This window comes from Centrocercus urophasianus, unplaced genomic scaffold (genome assembly GCF_019232065.1).
Source record: "Centrocercus urophasianus isolate 14NV4802_14NV808 unplaced genomic scaffold, USGS_Curo_1.0 seq_15, whole genome shotgun sequence".
NCBI lineage: Eukaryota > Metazoa > Chordata > Aves > Galliformes > Phasianidae > Centrocercus > Centrocercus urophasianus.
In genome coordinates this window covers 21,133,747-21,152,158 of record NW_024884697.1, presented here as the reverse complement: position 1 = coordinate 21,152,158, position 18,412 = coordinate 21,133,747, and the positions used below count along the sequence as shown (strand labels likewise).

Below are 18,412 nucleotides of genomic sequence, written 5' to 3'. Positions count from 1 at the left end.
GGGCTGGAGGAGAAGGGACAGGCTGGAGGACGGGGTGCCTCCAAGACCTGAAACACCATACACATCTTATTAAATGTGCACCCGGTGTGCACGCGAGTTCTTCTATAAATATATCGTAACAATCCGTAAATCATACACATGCAACACAAATGCCGAAACCTCTGGATCTGTGTGGAAACACCAAGAAATATCCAGCACACACACACAGCTTTCATGTATAGACACACACACACACACGTAAAATACACTGTCTGTATATATATCTATGTACAGCCAGCCGGGTGACACCCCCCCAACACACACACGTGTTCCAACAGGGCTCGGCTCGGCGGCCCAGTTCCGGACGGGCAGCCCCAAGGCCGCAGTTTGAGCTGGCAGCGAAGCGGGCGGTCGAACAAGGACGGCCGTGGGGAAGGTGCTTTGTGTCTTCGTCCCCGTCCCACCCCCTTCACTCCCCCAAAACGAAGCTCGGGTACAGAACAGGCTCCCGTTCCGTCTGTCACTGGGCTGTTCCCAAGTCCCCGGGAGCAGCCGAGCTCTCTGGCTGTAGCCCTCCGTTCCAGCCGCCCGCAGGACCGGGGCTCGGCGGCACCCTGCTGCCGAAGGCGCCGGAATCCGTGAGCTCCGCGTCCGGGCCGCTGCCGCCCCGGGTCCTTGCCGGATGAGGACAGCAGCGACTGTCGCACGACGGCATCTCCGGCCCGGCTGCGAGCTGCACCCCGGCTCTGGGCTTGCTGAAAGACGGGGACGCAGAGAAAGAAATGCAGCGCAGAGCATCGCTCCCCTCGCCCTCAGCATTCTGCCCATCCCCTCGGGACGCGGCCGGGGGACAGCAGCTCAGGGCGCTCCCGGCTGAGGACGAGCCCAGGGCGGCGAAAGAGCAAGCGATGCGCCGAGCCGCGCTTCGGCCGCTTCGGCTCCGCTTCGGCCCTCCCGGCGGCACGGACAGAGGGATCGGGCCGTACCGCCCCCAACCTGCTGCTTCCCTCAGCGGCAGCCCCGACCCGAGCCCGGTGTCACGGTGTCACCGCGCGGGGAGCAGGGGGCTGAGGCCGGGCAGCGCTGTCCGCCCGGTGCCTGCCGGAGGAAAGTGTCCTCCTTCAGAGCAATTTACATTTAATTCAATCGAGGCAAATTTCCTCTTGATTGGTGCTGAAGGAGGGAATTACTGTTGAGTGGGTTTTAGAGGCTTCAAATCCGATATACTTAATAAGTTAACAGCTTGCTTTTAACTGGTCTTTTTGGGATTGACTTTTTGACATGTGGCTGAAAGTAAAATATGTAGTGTCATTCGAGAGGGGTAAATATCCCAAAGCAGCAATTACGGCCCCGCCACTACAATTACAGCGGCCTCGGAACGCGGGAGAGAGACCCTGCGAGAAGCGCGGCTGCGGTTATTCGTTGCTTCTTTACGGATGTGCCTCTCTTTCTCACCGCAGCACGCAGGAAAACTTCTCTTCATAACGAATAATTGCATAGCAGTCTAAGAACATTTTATTTACATTTATTACTATTATTTATTTTTCGGAAGACACCGTCTCCCGTCTCAGAAGCGGAATTTGGTTGGTGCTGGAGCTGCCTGCGGTACAGACACTGCAACATCGGTGCCGAATCCCATTTCCAGCCCCGTCCCGAGCCTTCCTTAGCGCTTAGGACCGTTCCAGCACCTCTCCCTCCCGTCCCTCCGTTGTTTCATTCCCGCGGCGGCGGCTTCACCACTCTTAGCGGTGCTTGAGGAACCCCCGCCCGGGGCCGTTCCGTTCCGCTGCTCGGATCCCGACGGCTCGCAGCGATCCCGGCACCGGGCGGGGGCTCCCGAGTGCCAAAGGGCCGCTACAACGAAGGGCAAAAGTTTGGCCTCGAGTTGATTTCGCGCGGGGAAGCTGCTGTTCTCTTTTTCCCCGTAATCGGTTTTGTGTTTCATTCGCTCCTAAGCTATGTTCTTGATATTGCTCACTTGCATTATGATCACAACGTATCTCTCCGCGCTCTCAAAATCTGAGTCAACGGCGAATTCATCTCTGCGTCGGGATTATTCCAATCCGATCCCAGAGGCGATTAGAGGGAGGTAAAATACCGCCCAAAGCCTAATCTTTAATTTCTTCCTCCTTAATAAAATGAATAATTCCATTGCGTTTCTAAGTAAAAAATGAATTGAAAAGGATAATAACTTCGCCAACCTTCTGTTGCGCGCATTAAGCTCTGCCTGGAAGTGTTTTACCGGGCTGCAGCGCGGGGCCGCCGCTGCTTCCGCGGGCGCTCTTCATTTCGGCTCTCGGAGGACCGCAGAGGTTACGGGCGACGCTCCACAGGAGAACCCGACTGTTATTAAGAATTCTACTGTCGAGGTCCGTTTCCAGCACCGGGGCCGTTCTCCTTGCATAGCGGTCCCCGCCGCCCGGCTTTGCAAAGAGCCGCCTGCTCGGCCCGGGTCAAAGGCTCCCAACAGCCCTCACGTTCTGCGGACAGCCGCCCCTCAGCCCGCGGTCCCCGCCACAGGGAACCAACCCGGGTCGCGGTCTCTGGGAACCGGCTCTGCCCGCGGGGCTGCCCATCGCTCCGTCCGGGGCTCCAGTGCTGCGTTTTGAAGGGCGACCAAAACGCAAGGGAATGGAAAGCGGGGGACCGGGGCCATCCCGGCCCCAACCCGCGGCACACCCCGAGGGTCAGGGCAGCGGGCTCCGGTTGGTCGGGGCCGGATTGCTGCGGGTTCCCACCGGCATTTTCTCAAAACTCGGAATAATAATATATATACATATATTTGCCTACTTTTTTACGTGCGTACTTTTTGAGTCTCCGCACAGCCTCGCTGTGCAGTGAGTGTGAGTCGGCGTCCCTCTGGGTAAGTTCCACCGCGAGGAGCAGGATAGAATACTGCCGTTTGTAACTGAATCCATCACAAAAGAAAACCCGTTGACACCGACACGACAAGTGTTATTGGAGGTAAAACAAAGTGTCACATTACGGTACGACTCACGCAGGCCCCTCTAAACCGACGACCGAACCGGGGCAAAAGGAGCCTTTCCGCACAGGAAGCCCTTAACCGCAGCCGCCCGAAGTTGGCGCTGACCCCGCCGAGGGCTCCCGGCCCCGCGATCCCCGCGGGCGGCTCCGGGCGCAGCGGTGTCCCCGCTCATCCCGGCGCCGTGTCCGGGGGGACGGCGGTGCCCGCGCTCCGAGGCCCTCGGTGAGAGTGGCGGGGAGGGGCCAGCGGCAACCGCCACAGTGAGTGACACCTCCGCACTTGTTCCTTTCCCAGACCAGCAGCGGTTAGCCCCGTTCCTGCTCAATGAACGCCTCGCGCTCTTTGGCTCACGGAGGCTGTTTAATGTTAAGATTCCTGAACAGGATCGGGAGCAATTAACTTATTCTTGTTTGTTTGTTTGTTTTTCCTGGCGTGTTAGGAGCTAACCTGGAGCAAAGCGAAGTGCTGCTCGGCTTCGGGAAGGCACTGCGCTGCGTTGCCAGCATTGCGCTCGGTGAGCGGCAACAGGAGGGTCTGTGCAGGGCTAACCCCTCTCCCCTGCTCCCGGCTGGGAGAGAGCGAGAAACCAAGTGAGAAGGGTGAGAACAATAACAAAATTATGGGAAAAACAGTAAAATGCACCACAGCAAAACGCCCCGCTGCTGGACGGCCGCCCGGGGACACGGGCACAGCCTCGGGGAGCAGCACCGCCCCTACGCCAACGCCCGAGGGTGGGTTTGTCTCCGTCAGAACGAGAGCCCCACGCCCAAGGGAGCCCGAGGAGCGCGGAGCTGCGCTGCCCATCGCCTTTTCTGCCGTTCGGCACCAAACGAGTTCCGCTCTCCCTAGGACCCCGTTGCTGCCCGGCTGTTCCCATTTGCCGACAGTCGTTTGGCTGAAGGGTTCCGACTCCGCCCGGTTTCCCCTGGGTCAGTAAGCGGAGAGGTGCGCTGCCCTCGCACCGCGCTCTGCCCGCTCCCAGCCCCTTCTGGGCCACCAACAAGCAGAGAGCTAAACGGAATGAGAACGCTCCTTCCTAAGCCGCCCCCCCGGCACTTACGGCAGGCAGAGGCTGCCCGGAACCCCCCGGCTCTTCTCGACTCCCGCACACCTTGCGAGGAGGCGAATTAAACCTGCATTAGAAACGTACGTAGAGGGGGAACCTTGTGTCCCTGTGTGCCTGCGAGACTGTCACACAGATACTGGCCTTCTCAAGCCTGGCATTGGTTCCAGGTTCACAAATCCAGTTACTAAGAAAATACGTGAGTTGATAAGAAGTAGAATGACCTTTGTGGTGCTGTCATTTCAGTACCTGCCTTCCTGTGATGGGTGCTGTGCTGCCTTGCTAATAATAACTTACCACATACTTCACATCTGAGTTAATTTTTTGAAAATCACAAACATCTCATAACCTCTTCATGGTTACATCGTCTTCCATTTCTTCGTCTTTTAATTTGTGTTTGCCCCCCCCCCCCCCCACTATTTCTTGACTCACCTCTGTCTTACTGACAAATCAAGCAAGTAGTGCACGCGAATGAAATTGTACAGCCAAGTGCTGGATGTCCGTGTGATATATGCAGCATGCAGCACAAAATCCGAGCAACTCAATCCCACTGCAAAACACAAAATTCATAGATTTTTTTTCCCCTAAAGATGATGTCAGAGCACAGGGAGGGTCACTGCTCCCTGAAGGACAAGGAGCTGGGGGGCCCTTAGAGTGTTGGAGCAGGACTCCACCAACCAGTTCCAGCACCCTCAGGCAGGCAGCAGGGCTGGGCAGGGGGAAAGCACTGAGCTCAGCCAGTGCTCCAGCAGGTCTGTGATGGCCAGGCAGGGCTGAAGCCAACCCACAGCTCAGGGGCTGTAGATCCAGCATCTGGCTTTATGGGGTCTGTGATCCAGGGCATCACCCAGTGCAGGACCCTGTGCTGAGCTGGGTCAAAGTCCTTGGCAGAAGGTGAGAGTCCAGGTGAGATCAATCAGGATCCTTACAGCTTGTTAGTCCTCTTGACAAGTGGAATTTCAATAACCTACTCCATAGGTTATATTTTCTTCTCTGCCCAAATAAGCAGGGAAGGAGAGTTGTCAGCGTTACTAAGAAGACTTTCTCAGTGTGGCGATGACTTTTTACAGAGGACAGACTCACTGGGTGCTGCTTCCCACAGAGCTTTTGGCTATCAGGGCTGGCAGATGGGTTCCAGTCCTGGGCTCTGCCAGAGGAGAGCTGAGCCCATTCCCTCCCAGGCTGTACTGAGAGCAGCCACTCCTGTCCCTTGATTCTAGCTCTCACTCCAGATTCTTAGTGACACTGCCAGTGATGCTGTTAGTGACTGTTAATGACTTACTGAGAACAGTGTCCAGTTTTGGCACCACTTCCTTCCTTCCTGACATCTCAGAGACTTAAAGCAGGGCAGGTGCTTGGGACATTTCACAGACAATTTATTGCCTCCCTGTGTCACTGGCTGCCTGCAGGAGGCTCAGCTCTCAGCACAGAACTGGGTAGATGCCCCTGCCTCAGTCTGTAGGCCTCAGCCTACAGACATGGTGAGATGTGCCCTTGCCTATTCACAATGGACACCTCCATGGGTGTCAGGAGGGTAATGGTGGGAGAGAGGAGGACACCAGGGACATCTTTGCCAAGGTAAGCTCCCTTTGGCCTTCATCAGGCTGGGAGGCTGGCACTACACTGGGTGTCCCGGCTTCTTCCAAGCCCTGATGTAGGTTGCAGCCAGACAGGCTCTTCCTTCAAATGCTGGCAGCTTTCAGGCACTGACAGCCCTTGGAAGTGGGAGCAGGGAAAGCCTTGAGAAATGCTAGCAAAGTCCAAGCCAGCACACCCACCTAGATGATGGTGAAAATCCTTGTGCTCCTTGTGCTCTCTCTAGGCCTGAGCTCAGCAAAACTGGTAACATGAACGAAAAGAGATGTAAGGGACCTGCTCTGCAACAGTCACCTCCCACCCTCCTGTTCCTTGAAACTCATCTTGCAGCCCAGAGAGAGTGGTAGGAGTGGGGCAGGACAACCTCAGCACTTCAAGTCTCAAAGTCCTATAGCCTGTTTTGCAGGGAAACTTCATGCAAGCCTCACAGATCCTCAGAAAGTCCATCAGCAAAGACCCTCTCTTCAAGTGTAACTCCAGGGCTCGATAAAGAGCTCAGCATGTCTTCAGGTATAATTTTATTCTGTGTTCTCTTGTATTCTGTCTACACAAACTAGGAATCAGTCACATTCTCTCTTGAAACAAAACCAAAATCAAACAAACTTGAGTTTTCTACCAGTTGAGAGTTTGGGTTTAGAAAAATTTGAATTCTTTCTATCTCACACTGAAGGCATGGGGAAAATGGGCAGCAAGCACTGTCTGTTCATCTATCAGTATGGGTTTTTGTTTGCTTTTCTTCTTTACAGAGCCATTGTGTCCCTGGATATTTGTGCTGTATCTGCTAAATAAACCATGTGATAAACCACCCTGTACACAAAATATGATCCTTCAAGAAAGCTCATTCTCTTGAGGAATCCATACGACAATTCAAATGGTTTGAAATATTGAAAACATTTTAATTGTAGAATTCTATACAAACTTGGATAAATACAGAAGTGTTCACGACAAAATGTGTTCTTATTGCCTGAAATTTTTCACAGAAATAGAAACATTGATGGCAAGCTTACTGACATCCAACACGATATCTTTAAACTTGCAAAATGGACAGACACAGCGGCACTCCTAAGTAGTGTGTATGGGTTTGACTGTCCTTGAAGTCCTACCACTTACATACCAACCTTAAGATACAAAGAACCTAAATTAAAATTTTTAATGCACATCACATAATAATGTAAAATAAAGTACACACACACACACAAAGTAAACAAAGCGTCATCCTGAAAAGACACTATTTACTTTTTTCTTTTACCTAGGGCAGACTTATTCTGAGAATGATTTCCTGTATAGTTGTGTTGTAAGTGAGCCACACATTTTGTTTTCTGCACGGGACATCAATATTCGATGGAGATACAAGAACAAATGGCAACGAACAAAAGGGGAGGAAACATAATCACAAGTGGAACTCAAACTCCATGCCAGTGTTCTTGCAGCCCTAAGCAAAGCTATACATTAAAATATGCTACAACCTTTGTTCTCAAAGAGTCCTTGGCACTTTTCCTTTGATAATCTTACTTTCAGTATTTTAAAAAGTGAGCAAATCACACTTCTGCGCCTATGTCATAAGGCAAAACTATAAACGCAACTACAAGGACGAGTTACCAAAAGAATCCTGAACCGTAGACAGCCCCCACCCTCAAACCACCACCCCAGCATCCCAAACACGTGGTGAGACACTATCATCCTTCTTCTTCATCACTGTCTTTCATCGTAATGCCCTGAAGTCCTCCCGCGTCTGTGACTGAGACGGTGGCTTCCTCCACGGTCAGACGGCTGTGGACAGTGTCATAGGTTTTACTGTTCAGCGTTCCTTCCATCACACCTTGCAATCTGAAGTCTCGGTAGGTTTTCTGTGGCAGAAATAAAACATCCTGAATTGGATGAGGAATCTTCTACTGCACACTGGTGAAGCATGCCAGCAGAGTAATGCCGTTCCTCCCTCATTTATGGATCTATCATGTAGAGCTTGCAAAAGATGTGTGTTGTTTTAGCTTCTGCACTGTGTGAGGTTTCTATAAGCTTAACTTAAATTAAAAAATCACAGAATCATAGAATGGCTTGGGTTGGAAGGAACCTTTAAGATGACCAGCTCCACCCTGCTGCTATAGGCAAGGACACCTCCCTCTAGACCATGTTTTATATTAGTTTGAACTCTGTGAAAAGGATAGACTCAAAGTGACTTACTCAACTTGAAAATGCAGCAGCCAGTGACAGTGACTCTGGATCCACAGAAAACAATTCCAGCTACAACAAATCATCAACATTCTTCAAAGAACTCCGCTATTTGACAAGTTTTGCTTGAGTGCTCAAGCCAATGGTCAACAATATGACAATGTTGTCTTTTTTTTTTTTTTTTTTTTTTTAATTCTTGGAAAATGTTTGTCATCTTCTGTCTGTTGAGCGCCATTTTGGGAAACAGAAATCTTTCTTGGGCATCAGTTTCTGCCTACATACTCAAGTCCTCCATGGACACTTTCTACATATTTGTCTATCAATGGTGCTGCCTTTGCTAATGACAACAGCAGAAATACTGCCAATGGGCTCATAGCATAACATTTTGCAGGCATAACTTTGCATAAAATCATATCAGGGTAAACAAGACCACTTTGTTTCACCCTAACAACACAAGGAGTCCTCAAGCCACACTTGGATGGTAATTTGTTTAGGAGACTGTGTTTTGTACTATGGTCCTATAATTGTATGCAGACCTCTCAGTAACTCCCTTTTGTCTAATTTATACAATAAGAAGCCAATCAAGAAGCTTTCTCACTGCATACTGCAATGTGAACCTGTCTACAGGTGGTTCTGTCATTTTACAGTAAATGTAGAAGTCTGACTTTCCTCAAACTATAACTCCACTTGCATTTATCTCTACATTTATGCACCAAAGGTAGAGAAATAAATTAAATCTTAGGTTATAATCTATATTCTCTATATTCTAAGATGTAAAAGTTTCTCAGGTGCCTACTGCAATCAATGTTAATTTATATTAATTTACAATGTTAATTTACTCACCTACAGTTTGAGACTCGTCTACATCTTTTTTTTTTTTTGCCATTTGGCAAATTTTTGTTTCCTTGGTAAGCAGCCTTCCTACGAACCAGCAGGTATGACATTTTTGTTTGATTATTCAGTGAGTGTTGGGAATAAAATGGTTGTATTTACTGATTATATATTCAAGTAAGCACATGGAGATCCACCTACTCTACCTTCTTGTTTTGTTATCAGTAATATGTTTGTAACAACCTTTCCCAAGTTACCCTACAAAGCTTAAGAAGGATAAGCCTTTTACAATATGAGTCCTCAGTGTGTATGGAAGAGACTACAGGGAAAAGAAAACGGAAAACAATTAAGAGCTATCAGGCCAATTCCTCTGCTGGAAGAGGTTGTGCACAACTCCTAGAAAAAAAGAAAGGAGAAAAAAGCTGATCTTGTTTCACTCCATACTTCAAAGAACTGCAAAAGACGCCTCTCAAAATGGGTAGCGTTCAGCTGGGAGAATTTTTTTTTCTTCTGCCGCTATATCTATGATGATTATTTAAACCTTGTCTGAATCACTGAAACTGAGATTTATTTGACTTTCTCAGGTCAGCTTCAGAGTCAATGGATGCAGCTTATGTTTTGCTCGCACACTTCTATGAGTACTCTGCCTGGTCTTTTTCAAGTGCCACCATTGCAGTCCCTTTTTGTAACACTGAACATTCAATTTCCTTTTATGCTGTTAACAAGTCCTACAACAATTTCTTTCTGTTTTACAATGTATTCCTCCCATTCTTAGGCCAGCACTCTTGGGTTCAGTCATTGCTCTTCTCTTGACATACTTTTGCAGGATAATAATGTTCACTTACAAGTTTAATTTTTCATTTCTTCCCAACTTTTCTCTTGGTCCTTGACCTTTCTTTAGTCATGTCCTTCTGCATGTGTCTCAGACACCTAAAGATGCCTTTATGCAGCATCCCTCCATCTTGGATCTAATGAGAATGAGCAGTTTTTCTCTGGCCACTCTTAACGATGCCACCACCTTCACTGTGTCCAAACACGGAACAATCACCCACCATTTCTTGACCTTAAGAATGACTTTCTACTTTTTTTTTTTTTTTTTTTAAGTTATTATTTTTAAAAGTTTAAATATTTTCAAGAGCTGCTGAGACAACACAGACTACCAATTTTGCCAAAGGCAAACAGAGTAATGCCTCCATTTGCTCGATGGTTTGGAAGAATGCTGCCTGTCCTGATTGAGGCTGCTCCATTGAAAGCTTCTTACTGTACACTGCTTGTTTCCCAGTGGCCTCTGCACTGGGTTAGTTCTTCCAGTTCTGCTACCTTCCACAGGCAGTCAAGGCTTTCTACCTTCCAGTACATTGACCAGAACACCGTCTACAAACTAACATCACTTTCTTCAACCTCCTGTATCTGCAGGTAGTGCTATGGAATAAGACACATGGAACATACATGCAAAGTAAACATGCATATAGGCACAGAAAGGCTACTGCTGCAGCCACTGTGATCCCACTGCCACTGGAAGCATGCTTCATGTGAATGAAGCTAACCTGTGTGCCAGGCACAGAACCCAGGTCAGCTGCCTGTGCTGCTCATTTATCTCTACTTTACAATTAATGACTAATTATTTTCCTTTAAACTCTCAAGTTATATTTTACTGGTGTGCTTGAATCTGCTCATCTCACTGGGCACAGCTTGTTTCCTGCCACTTGAAAAGAGCCTTATACCTTTCATAAAAGCCATTAATTCCAGCCACAAACAGCAAACTGCTTTTGCCACCTTGGCATGCAATAAAATGAAGAGCCAAATCCTATTCCCAGGGATATTCGTCAAAGTCAGAAACAGCAAAGCTGAGCTTGGGTGGCTCAGGGAGGCATAATATTATCATGACTCTTTTCTTTTTTATCTTTTCTTTTTCTCCTTTTTCTTCTTCATCATCGTCATCTCTTCCTCCTCCTCCTCCTTCTTTAAAACAAGTGAATAGTGAAAATTCCAGCTGCAATGCTAGTGCTTACAGGTCAAAATTCTCCCAATTTAACAGTCTTGCATGAACTTCTCTAGAAAATCATTTGGAGAAATGGAGGGTGTCACTGACAGTAGGCACTTCTTATTGCACATTCACACACATAACAAGGATGTTCAGATTTAAACAAGACAGAACCTCCTAGGAAAAAGTTCTGAAATGGCTTTCTCTCTCTTTCCTAAGGGTATTCAGTAATATATTTAAAAGTGAGTTACAAAGGAACTTTCTTTTATGGTAAGGTAGCCCATAATTGCCCACTGCAAACTCTTTTGCACTTCACTCGGAAAAATTTTGCATTGGCCGGTGTAAGTGACAAGATTGGACTGGAGGAACTGGTATTTCAACTGATACTGATGCCAGAGCATGAAAGATGAGAAAATGGCATCTAACATATTGAATATTGTTTTTCATTTGAACCTAGCAATCACGTGTGCCTAAGAAAAAGAATGGTTATTTTTTCAGAGTGCAGAAAAAAATGGAGAAAAACAGCTTTTGTGATTATTACAGTAAAATAACAAAAAAACAACAACAAAAAAATCAGTACAAACAATGATTTATTAAGAATTCTGGATAGTATTACTGAACAGCTAGCAGAAACCTATTAACATTCACTGGAATTGTCACTGAGGCCAGAATGGTTGAAAATTCTTAGCGCACATAAAAACTAACATTAGAAGTTTTAATAAAATGTTTTTCTCCTCAAATTTGTATCAACTGTGGGGGAAAAAATGGCAAAACTACAAAAATCAATGGCTCTATTTCACAATTTTCAACTTTTCGGGTGACCCAATATATCCTTGCTAATGCCTCACTTCAGTCAGTGTAACTCAAATACATTTCATTTACCTTAACGATCTTGATGAGAGTCTTCAGCTGGTAGATGTGAAGCTGAAGGTCTAATCTATCAGCCAACCACATGCATATGACCTTCATGGAGCTGCTATACCATTGCTGAAAAAGAGGATTAAAAAAAAAAAACAAACAAAAACACTAAACAACCCTGAATTATTCATTTAACAGATTTGGTAATGAGAGGTAATGAAACACTTTGAAATGATCACAGATCAGCACTCGAAGTCAACAATCATATAATTTCCCATTAAGAGAATTGCGTGGGTCAGCAAGAAATCAAATAACTTGACCCAGACTGTTCTTTGCATGAATTAGCAACTGCTATTTTATTTTTCAGCTAGAATATTTTCACGCAAAATAGTGTTATGTGCTCAGCTATCTGTCAGTGAGAATGGGCATTAAGTACACACTTATATGAGCTAAATAGCAAGGGGAAAACGGGTAGGTTGACATCCTGGGGAAGATTTTGCTACACTTAGATTTTCTGATACAAACCAGAAAACAGCATCAAACAGAATAATGACTCTGATTTCTTCAACATCTTTTATTATGGAATGCTTTCAGAAATACGCGGAAATTGTATTTATGTGGGGTCAAAACAACACTTCATCCCTCTCAAGATCAGCACATTCTGGTTTTGTTTCATGTTAATCACTGATTATAAAAGCAGCCTACCTTATTTCCTTTTCATATCGAAGGCATGGGCATGTTTTCACTGAAAGCTCCACAAATGGCTGTGGCAAGAATGAGCTCTGCTGCTGGTGTCTATGTTACCGCAAAAAAATGCTCAGCTCTAAATAGCTACTATAGAAGTTCTTCCCCATTAACTGGATTACAAGAGATTTTACTAAACTTAGTTGCAGCCATTTGCCTCCCCCTCCTGTAAAATACCAACCAGATGTCATTTAGTCAAACTGTAAAAAGAAAGGGTTTTTTTTTTTCATTTTAGCAGTGAGATTAGAAGAGTTTGTGTAGTAGCTCGGTTTCTACTCACATTCCCCACAGGGAAGAGGCTTATGTCCTTTTCTAATGTGATTTCCCGTGTCTTTAGAAAAAACATAGGTATGCAAAAAAGAGGAGATTTGACATTCTAAAACACAGCCTTTTTACAAGGTATGCAAAATAATTAAAAAGGAGGCTCTCACATGTCTCGTTGGCCATTTCTACACTCATGAATAAAATAAAATACGTAAGGAAAACAGGGAAGATAAATCACTTGTACAGGAAGTAACAGAAAATAAAACTAGAATTCTTTAATCAAAAGAAAAGCTGCCTGGGAAAAGTTTTAAATACCGTAAGCACGTATAAATACTTTTTCTTTACTGGAAACAAAGTCTCATTTCATTGTAGCCATCAGCTTTAGGGTAAGTTTGCAATAAGAAAGAAGATTTTCATGTAATATTGACTTCCATTTCTATTTAATGTGTTCAAATAAATTTTAATTACCAACCAACGGAAATAAATTATGTTTTCTCCAATTTATTTACTGTCATGGCATTGAAGTGAGCAAACACGCCATACACACCTTTAGCATCAGACTGCACATTTCATAAAAGTGATTTGTTTTAATAAGTAAAATATGGAACCGATATGTATAATATTGGCTTTTAATCCCTGTTGGGCATTCTCATACGATTTGTATTATTTCACTGGTTACATGCATGCTTGTTTTGCTTTCCTTCATATGTACCTGCAAAATATTTTTAACGTGTCAGAGTTGTTAGGAAGTGGCAGCTCTGAGATGACAGGTGTTGTGCGCATACAGATGTCTGGAAAACAATATACAGTTGAGCTGATTCACTCCATGAACTCTATTGATCTAATCAACATGAGAATTTGTATACCAAGCATTCCACCTTTGTCTGCAAAAAGCTGAGGCCCAACTATTATATTATCACTAAGACTCTAGAGTCGTTAATAATAATCAATGCAGAGAGGATGATTTTACTAGTAGTGTTTTCTCAGCAATGATATTCTTCTATAAAAAAAACCCAACAAAATAAGAAATCCAATAACAGCTACAGTGTGTTTTGCAGCAAATGAGTGGTGGAAAGCAGAAGAGATGGAAGTTGCTCATACGATCAAACTCCAGGCAGGGCTGAAAATCCCATCACCGGTTGCCCCCACTGACGCATCACTGAGCACAGAGCCAGGCCCCGTTTCCTGGCTAAATGCGTTTTAAAGCCCAGCCAGATAACTTAATTGAGACTGATGCAGTTCAAATTAGACTCTCCATATATATCTGTGATATACTTCCTTGTGCCGAGAAGAAAGCTAAGAAACTGGAGGGGAGTAATTTTGCTTCTCAAATTTGTGAGTTAGATAACATAGCACGTTTTCCTGACTACTCTTAGTATATTAAACTGTGAGTAAAAACGGTTAATTCAATGATCGTGAAGTGATACTATGGTACATTGCTCCTCTGAGCACATACACTGCACAGAAAAAAGAAAATAAGAATTGTTAGAAAAATACTCTTATTTTGAAGACTAATTTTAAATAAAAATCCAATCAAGAGTATTTTCTGTGTTCTCCTAGAAAGAGGAACTTGTGGTCAGAATTCCCATTCACTACTGCCTTATACCTCTGAGTGTTGTGCACACAGGCAGACCGAAGCTGCAGGAGCATACATCTGCTGCACTCCCTAAGAAAAGAAGGTAAATATCTCACTGTTACTTCTGTTGGAGTCTGCTAAAACACACAGCACTGGCAATGTCTCTCAGAGGTGGACTCCAAGGGTGCGCATTCTGACAACCTTGAGACAACCTCTGACAACGTCTGAGAGGCAGGGGTGCATCCATGGAAGTCTATTGCAAACTCACAGGGCTCGGCACTCTGACAATGGACCTTTACTACGCTGTTTTTAAGTAGTAACAATTGAAAAAAATCCTTCCAGATGGTTTTAAGGAAAAAAAAAGTCACTTTTTTGCTAATAGCAATAGCAGTGGAAGGGCAGGAGGACGCTGGCAGGTACCAATGATACAGCACTGGTACCATATTTTTTGCAAAAAGTGTGTGTTATACAATTTTTGCACATCGGCACATAGCAGCGGCCAACCACTTTAACAAAAATATGTTTGCCTCCCCGTTCCCCTCCTCCTTTTATTCATAGCTCATCCGGCTCCTGTAAGGGCATGCATTACTCTCTTCATTTTCCTGAGATACCTCTTTTGAAGTAAAAAATAAGAGAAAAGGAAAGGCTAGGGTTGACTCTGTGAGACCCCTGTATTTATTCACACTTATTGTGCATGACTGTAGACTGGTAAATCATATTAGCAGCCCGTCTCCCCATCAAGCTGCTACTTGCTTTCCAGCCCTGGGAAGGTTCAACAAATCAACAGGAGCACGGAAAACAGAACATCAGTCTAATCTAGTGTTTAAGGTGAAGTTTTCAAACCCAATCTAAGAAGATCTTTAGAGCAAGCAACAAGCTGAAGGGCTCAGAAGGTGGTATTGACAATGAAAGAGTGCTGAAATATTGAGAAGCGCAGCACTTGTGCATTTTTAATAACAAGAGGGTCAACAAGGACACAGCTCCCTCAGTGCCAATAGTTGCCACACCAGGGCTATAAACGCTCTCAGTTCATCAGATTTCTTAAACAGTTCATCAGCTTTCTTAAACACCCTAAACCCCCTCGGCGGACCTTTAGTCTTAAATTAACAAACCAAAGCAATGAAAGAGGGTGCAGCTTGAATGGCCAGCATTGATCCCCAACGGGGCTCGGCACGGCTACAGGCACTGAAAAACTCTCCCCATTGTGGGGAGGGATTGACAAACCTCCTGGCCTAAATAGTCCAGCTGAGGCAGGCTGGAGGCACGCAGCTGTAAAGGGCTCCCCGCGCCCCGCTCCCGCGCTCACAATGCGCCGGGCAGGAGCTCTTTGTCCAGCCCAGACTCTGCAATTTTCTAACAAGGATTAAAGTTGTTTCTCGGCAGGGCCGGTGAAAGGCGATTTAGCAACATACCGTGCTTTCTTCAGGCGAGTTAAAGAGAAGTAGTTAAGGAATTTCTTTATACTGTTGACTGGTTGAAACACAAAACAAATATATTCAATATTCACCATCTTTCCGGGTGCCTGAGCTATCACGTCTGCAGAACGCTTCAATTAAATATAACACTTCTCGGCTGAAAGCAAGCACTTCAGATTTATTTTTGAAGTTTGATAAAAAGGTACAGCTGTTTGCCACCTGGAAGGAGGCTCAATAGGTACCAACACACAATGCCTCGCTCCTCCTAGGCCTGGTATTCCTAGCATCTGATACACAGGACCCCATTCAGCTCCTCTATCTTAGCTGTTCTTGATAAATGGGAACTGTTGAAATGCTTTTTCTGCTGAATATGGCAGGGGAACAGCTTTTCTAGGAACCACATTTTATCTTCCTTCCAAAGCCTTTACCTCATTCTGTTTGGAACTGAGTTGCTGAAGTGACAATGGGATGTTTTTACTTCCTCTGCTCTACATTTCCTCCAAGGAACAACAACCACGTATTCTTGCTGAAGAGACTGCACTTCAAAGGCAGTACAAGCTACAACACGGAAGATATATTTTAAGCAAGCAAAATTTAAGTGCTTAAACTCCTGTGGCCATAGTTCTATAGCATTTTTACCAACTTTTTAACAGTTAGCAATAATAGCATATCAAGCAACATTACAACATTTAAAAATTGTTACTCTATTTAGGAATAGATAACTTATTCCTTTGAAATGCAAACAGCAAAAGTCAGAAACAAGTTCCTAATTTAAGATTCAAAATTTATTTCCCTCTTTGCAAGCTATGAACAATCACACTGATGTCCTTTGTTAGGTGCTAATGCTAATGAGTGAAACCAACTTTATTTATAGTGCCTTTGAAAACACTCCGAGGTTTAGAAGTTACAGCTGTATTTTCAAGTCTATGTATAACCATCATCCACATAACTGAGGATTTTCATCTGAACACTGAAGAGCTCACAGAGTGTCCTGCAAAAAAACTGGGGAACGACACATCAGAAAGTGCTCTGCAAAATGGCTGCATCTTTTAAATACATCCAGGAACAACACAACAAGAAATAAAGTCAGAAGTAGGAGCTAACATTCAAAATATCTTTGAATTTATACAGAAATTAAATATATTTAGTTGTTAAGTAAGAACAACAACAAAGCAATTTTGCACAAGGTGTTACTGCTCTTCCCTCAGGTTTAAGCAGCCTGTTGATTAGAAAGCCCGAGAAACCACAGAAGGCTGAGGCAACTAAAGGTAGACAGACAAAAGAAATCACATATTTGCATCTAGAAATTTTGCTTGTACTCTATTCTCACCCCATCGATTCAAATTCTCAAAACAGATGATTTCTGAACTTGTTAAAATAACCATTTTTTTTTTCTTCTGGAGAGACCAGAACTTGTTGACTTGATGCAGTACCTTCCCAAAATCCCTTGTGTGTCATCAGTGATAGGACCAGGGGGAATGGTTTCAAGCTACGGCAGGGGAGATTCAGGCTGGACATGAGGAAGTATTACTTTTCAGAAAGGGTGGTCAGGCACTGGAACGGACTGCCCAGGGAGGTGGTGGAGTCACCGAGCCTGGGGGTGTTCAAGGAAAGACTGGATGTTGTGTTGAGGGACATGGTTTAGTGGGAGCTGTTGGGAATAGGTGAACGGTTGGACTGGGTGATCTTTTAGGTCTTTTCCAACCTTGGTGATTCTGTGATTTTACTGGGAGGAACAAATTGCTTCCCCAATGATTTTTTTTTGCTGGGTTGCACTGGTTGTAAACATGGCTCAGTCTGTGAGGCACTTTCAGTTTCATTTCCAACGAGGAGTACTGTTTCAGTGATCAGGAAATTGAAAGAACAGAAGTTGGGAAACCCCAGAGAAGAAAAAGGTCTCAGACTAGAGCTTTCCTGCTCTGCTATCAGCTCCAGGTGGCTTCATGGTGCCAGCCAATGCCCTTCAGCAACAGCCCCTCCAGCTCTGTAAGAACGTGACTTCTTACAACACAAAATGTTGAGTTAGGTATAATTCTGAGCATCCTCATAGTTTATGGTACCATCCCTGAAAAAACCTGAAAGCTCAGAATTTTGCCTCTCTGGGAGTCCTGTGCAAGATGGTTGTTTTTTTTTTTTTTCTTTTTTTTCTTTTTTCTTTTTCCCAGTGTTTCAACATTATTATAATAAATATGGGGAGAAAGCTGACATTACAACTGTGCAGAATCAGAATTCTATCTCCAGCTCATGAACAATGCTCAAGCACTTCTTCACCTACACTTCTTGTACATTTATTATATCCGGGACACATTTGTTTTATTATTTACAGTATTTAAAATATTTGTAATCAACACAAATATTGAAACTTAAATGCATTCTTTCATCAAACAACAATATATCCTCTAATTTGCAGGCATCAAATCCAGAAGGTTTCAGGGCTAATCTCTGCATTTTCTTAGATGCTCAGAAAGTTCAAGGAGAATACTACTGCTTTTGGGGATCACCATGTCACTACTTCTACTACTTTCGCAATTCCTATTTTTTTTTCCCTCTAGGAATATTCATTAAAAAAAAAAAAAAAAAAAAAAAAAAAAAAAAAAAATGAGTCTAAGCATGAGTGGAAAACTTCTGGAGTGAACCTTGTTCGAACCATGGCATTAGTGAGCTGCACAAACAAATGAAGCCTTCTCCCTGCACTAAAAATCAGATGTTTAAAGACCTTTATCTAAAAACCACAAATGATTAAATCAATATTAACACAAATAAACTCTATTTATCTACAGTCCCCCATTTCATGTCAGTTCCTTCCCATATTTTCATTAAGAACCTGTCCAAAAGTTCCCCTACGGCCATGTCATTCATTTCTGCTGTCATGGTCTCAAGCCTCCTGTTCCCTCACATGCTCCTTCTTTTCACCAAGCCACTGAAGCACAACTCTTCCTCCCCACCA

General features: G+C 44.7%; 1 protein-coding gene across 7 annotated transcripts in view; it reads right to left on the bottom strand.

Moving 5' to 3' along the window:
- Positions 1–6,499: 6,499 nt before the first annotated feature.
- Positions 6,500–18,412, bottom strand: part of CADPS2 (calcium dependent secretion activator 2) — a 302,854-nt gene continuing 290,941 nt past the window's right edge. For 5 of the 7 annotated variants that reach the window (XM_042815716.1, XM_042815717.1, XM_042815718.1 and 2 more), the window contains 2 exons: positions 11,491–11,595; positions 6,500–7,471 (listed from right to left, as the gene is read on the bottom strand). In XM_042815716.1, coding sequence (XP_042671650.1) covers positions 7,301–7,471; positions 11,491–11,595 — 276 coding nt within the window. In that variant the 3' untranslated portion in view covers positions 6,500–7,300. Of the gene's footprint in view, positions 7,472–11,490; positions 16,468–18,412 lie in introns of those variants that run through there. The other 2 variants (XM_042815722.1, XM_042815723.1) reach the window with 2 other exon arrangements.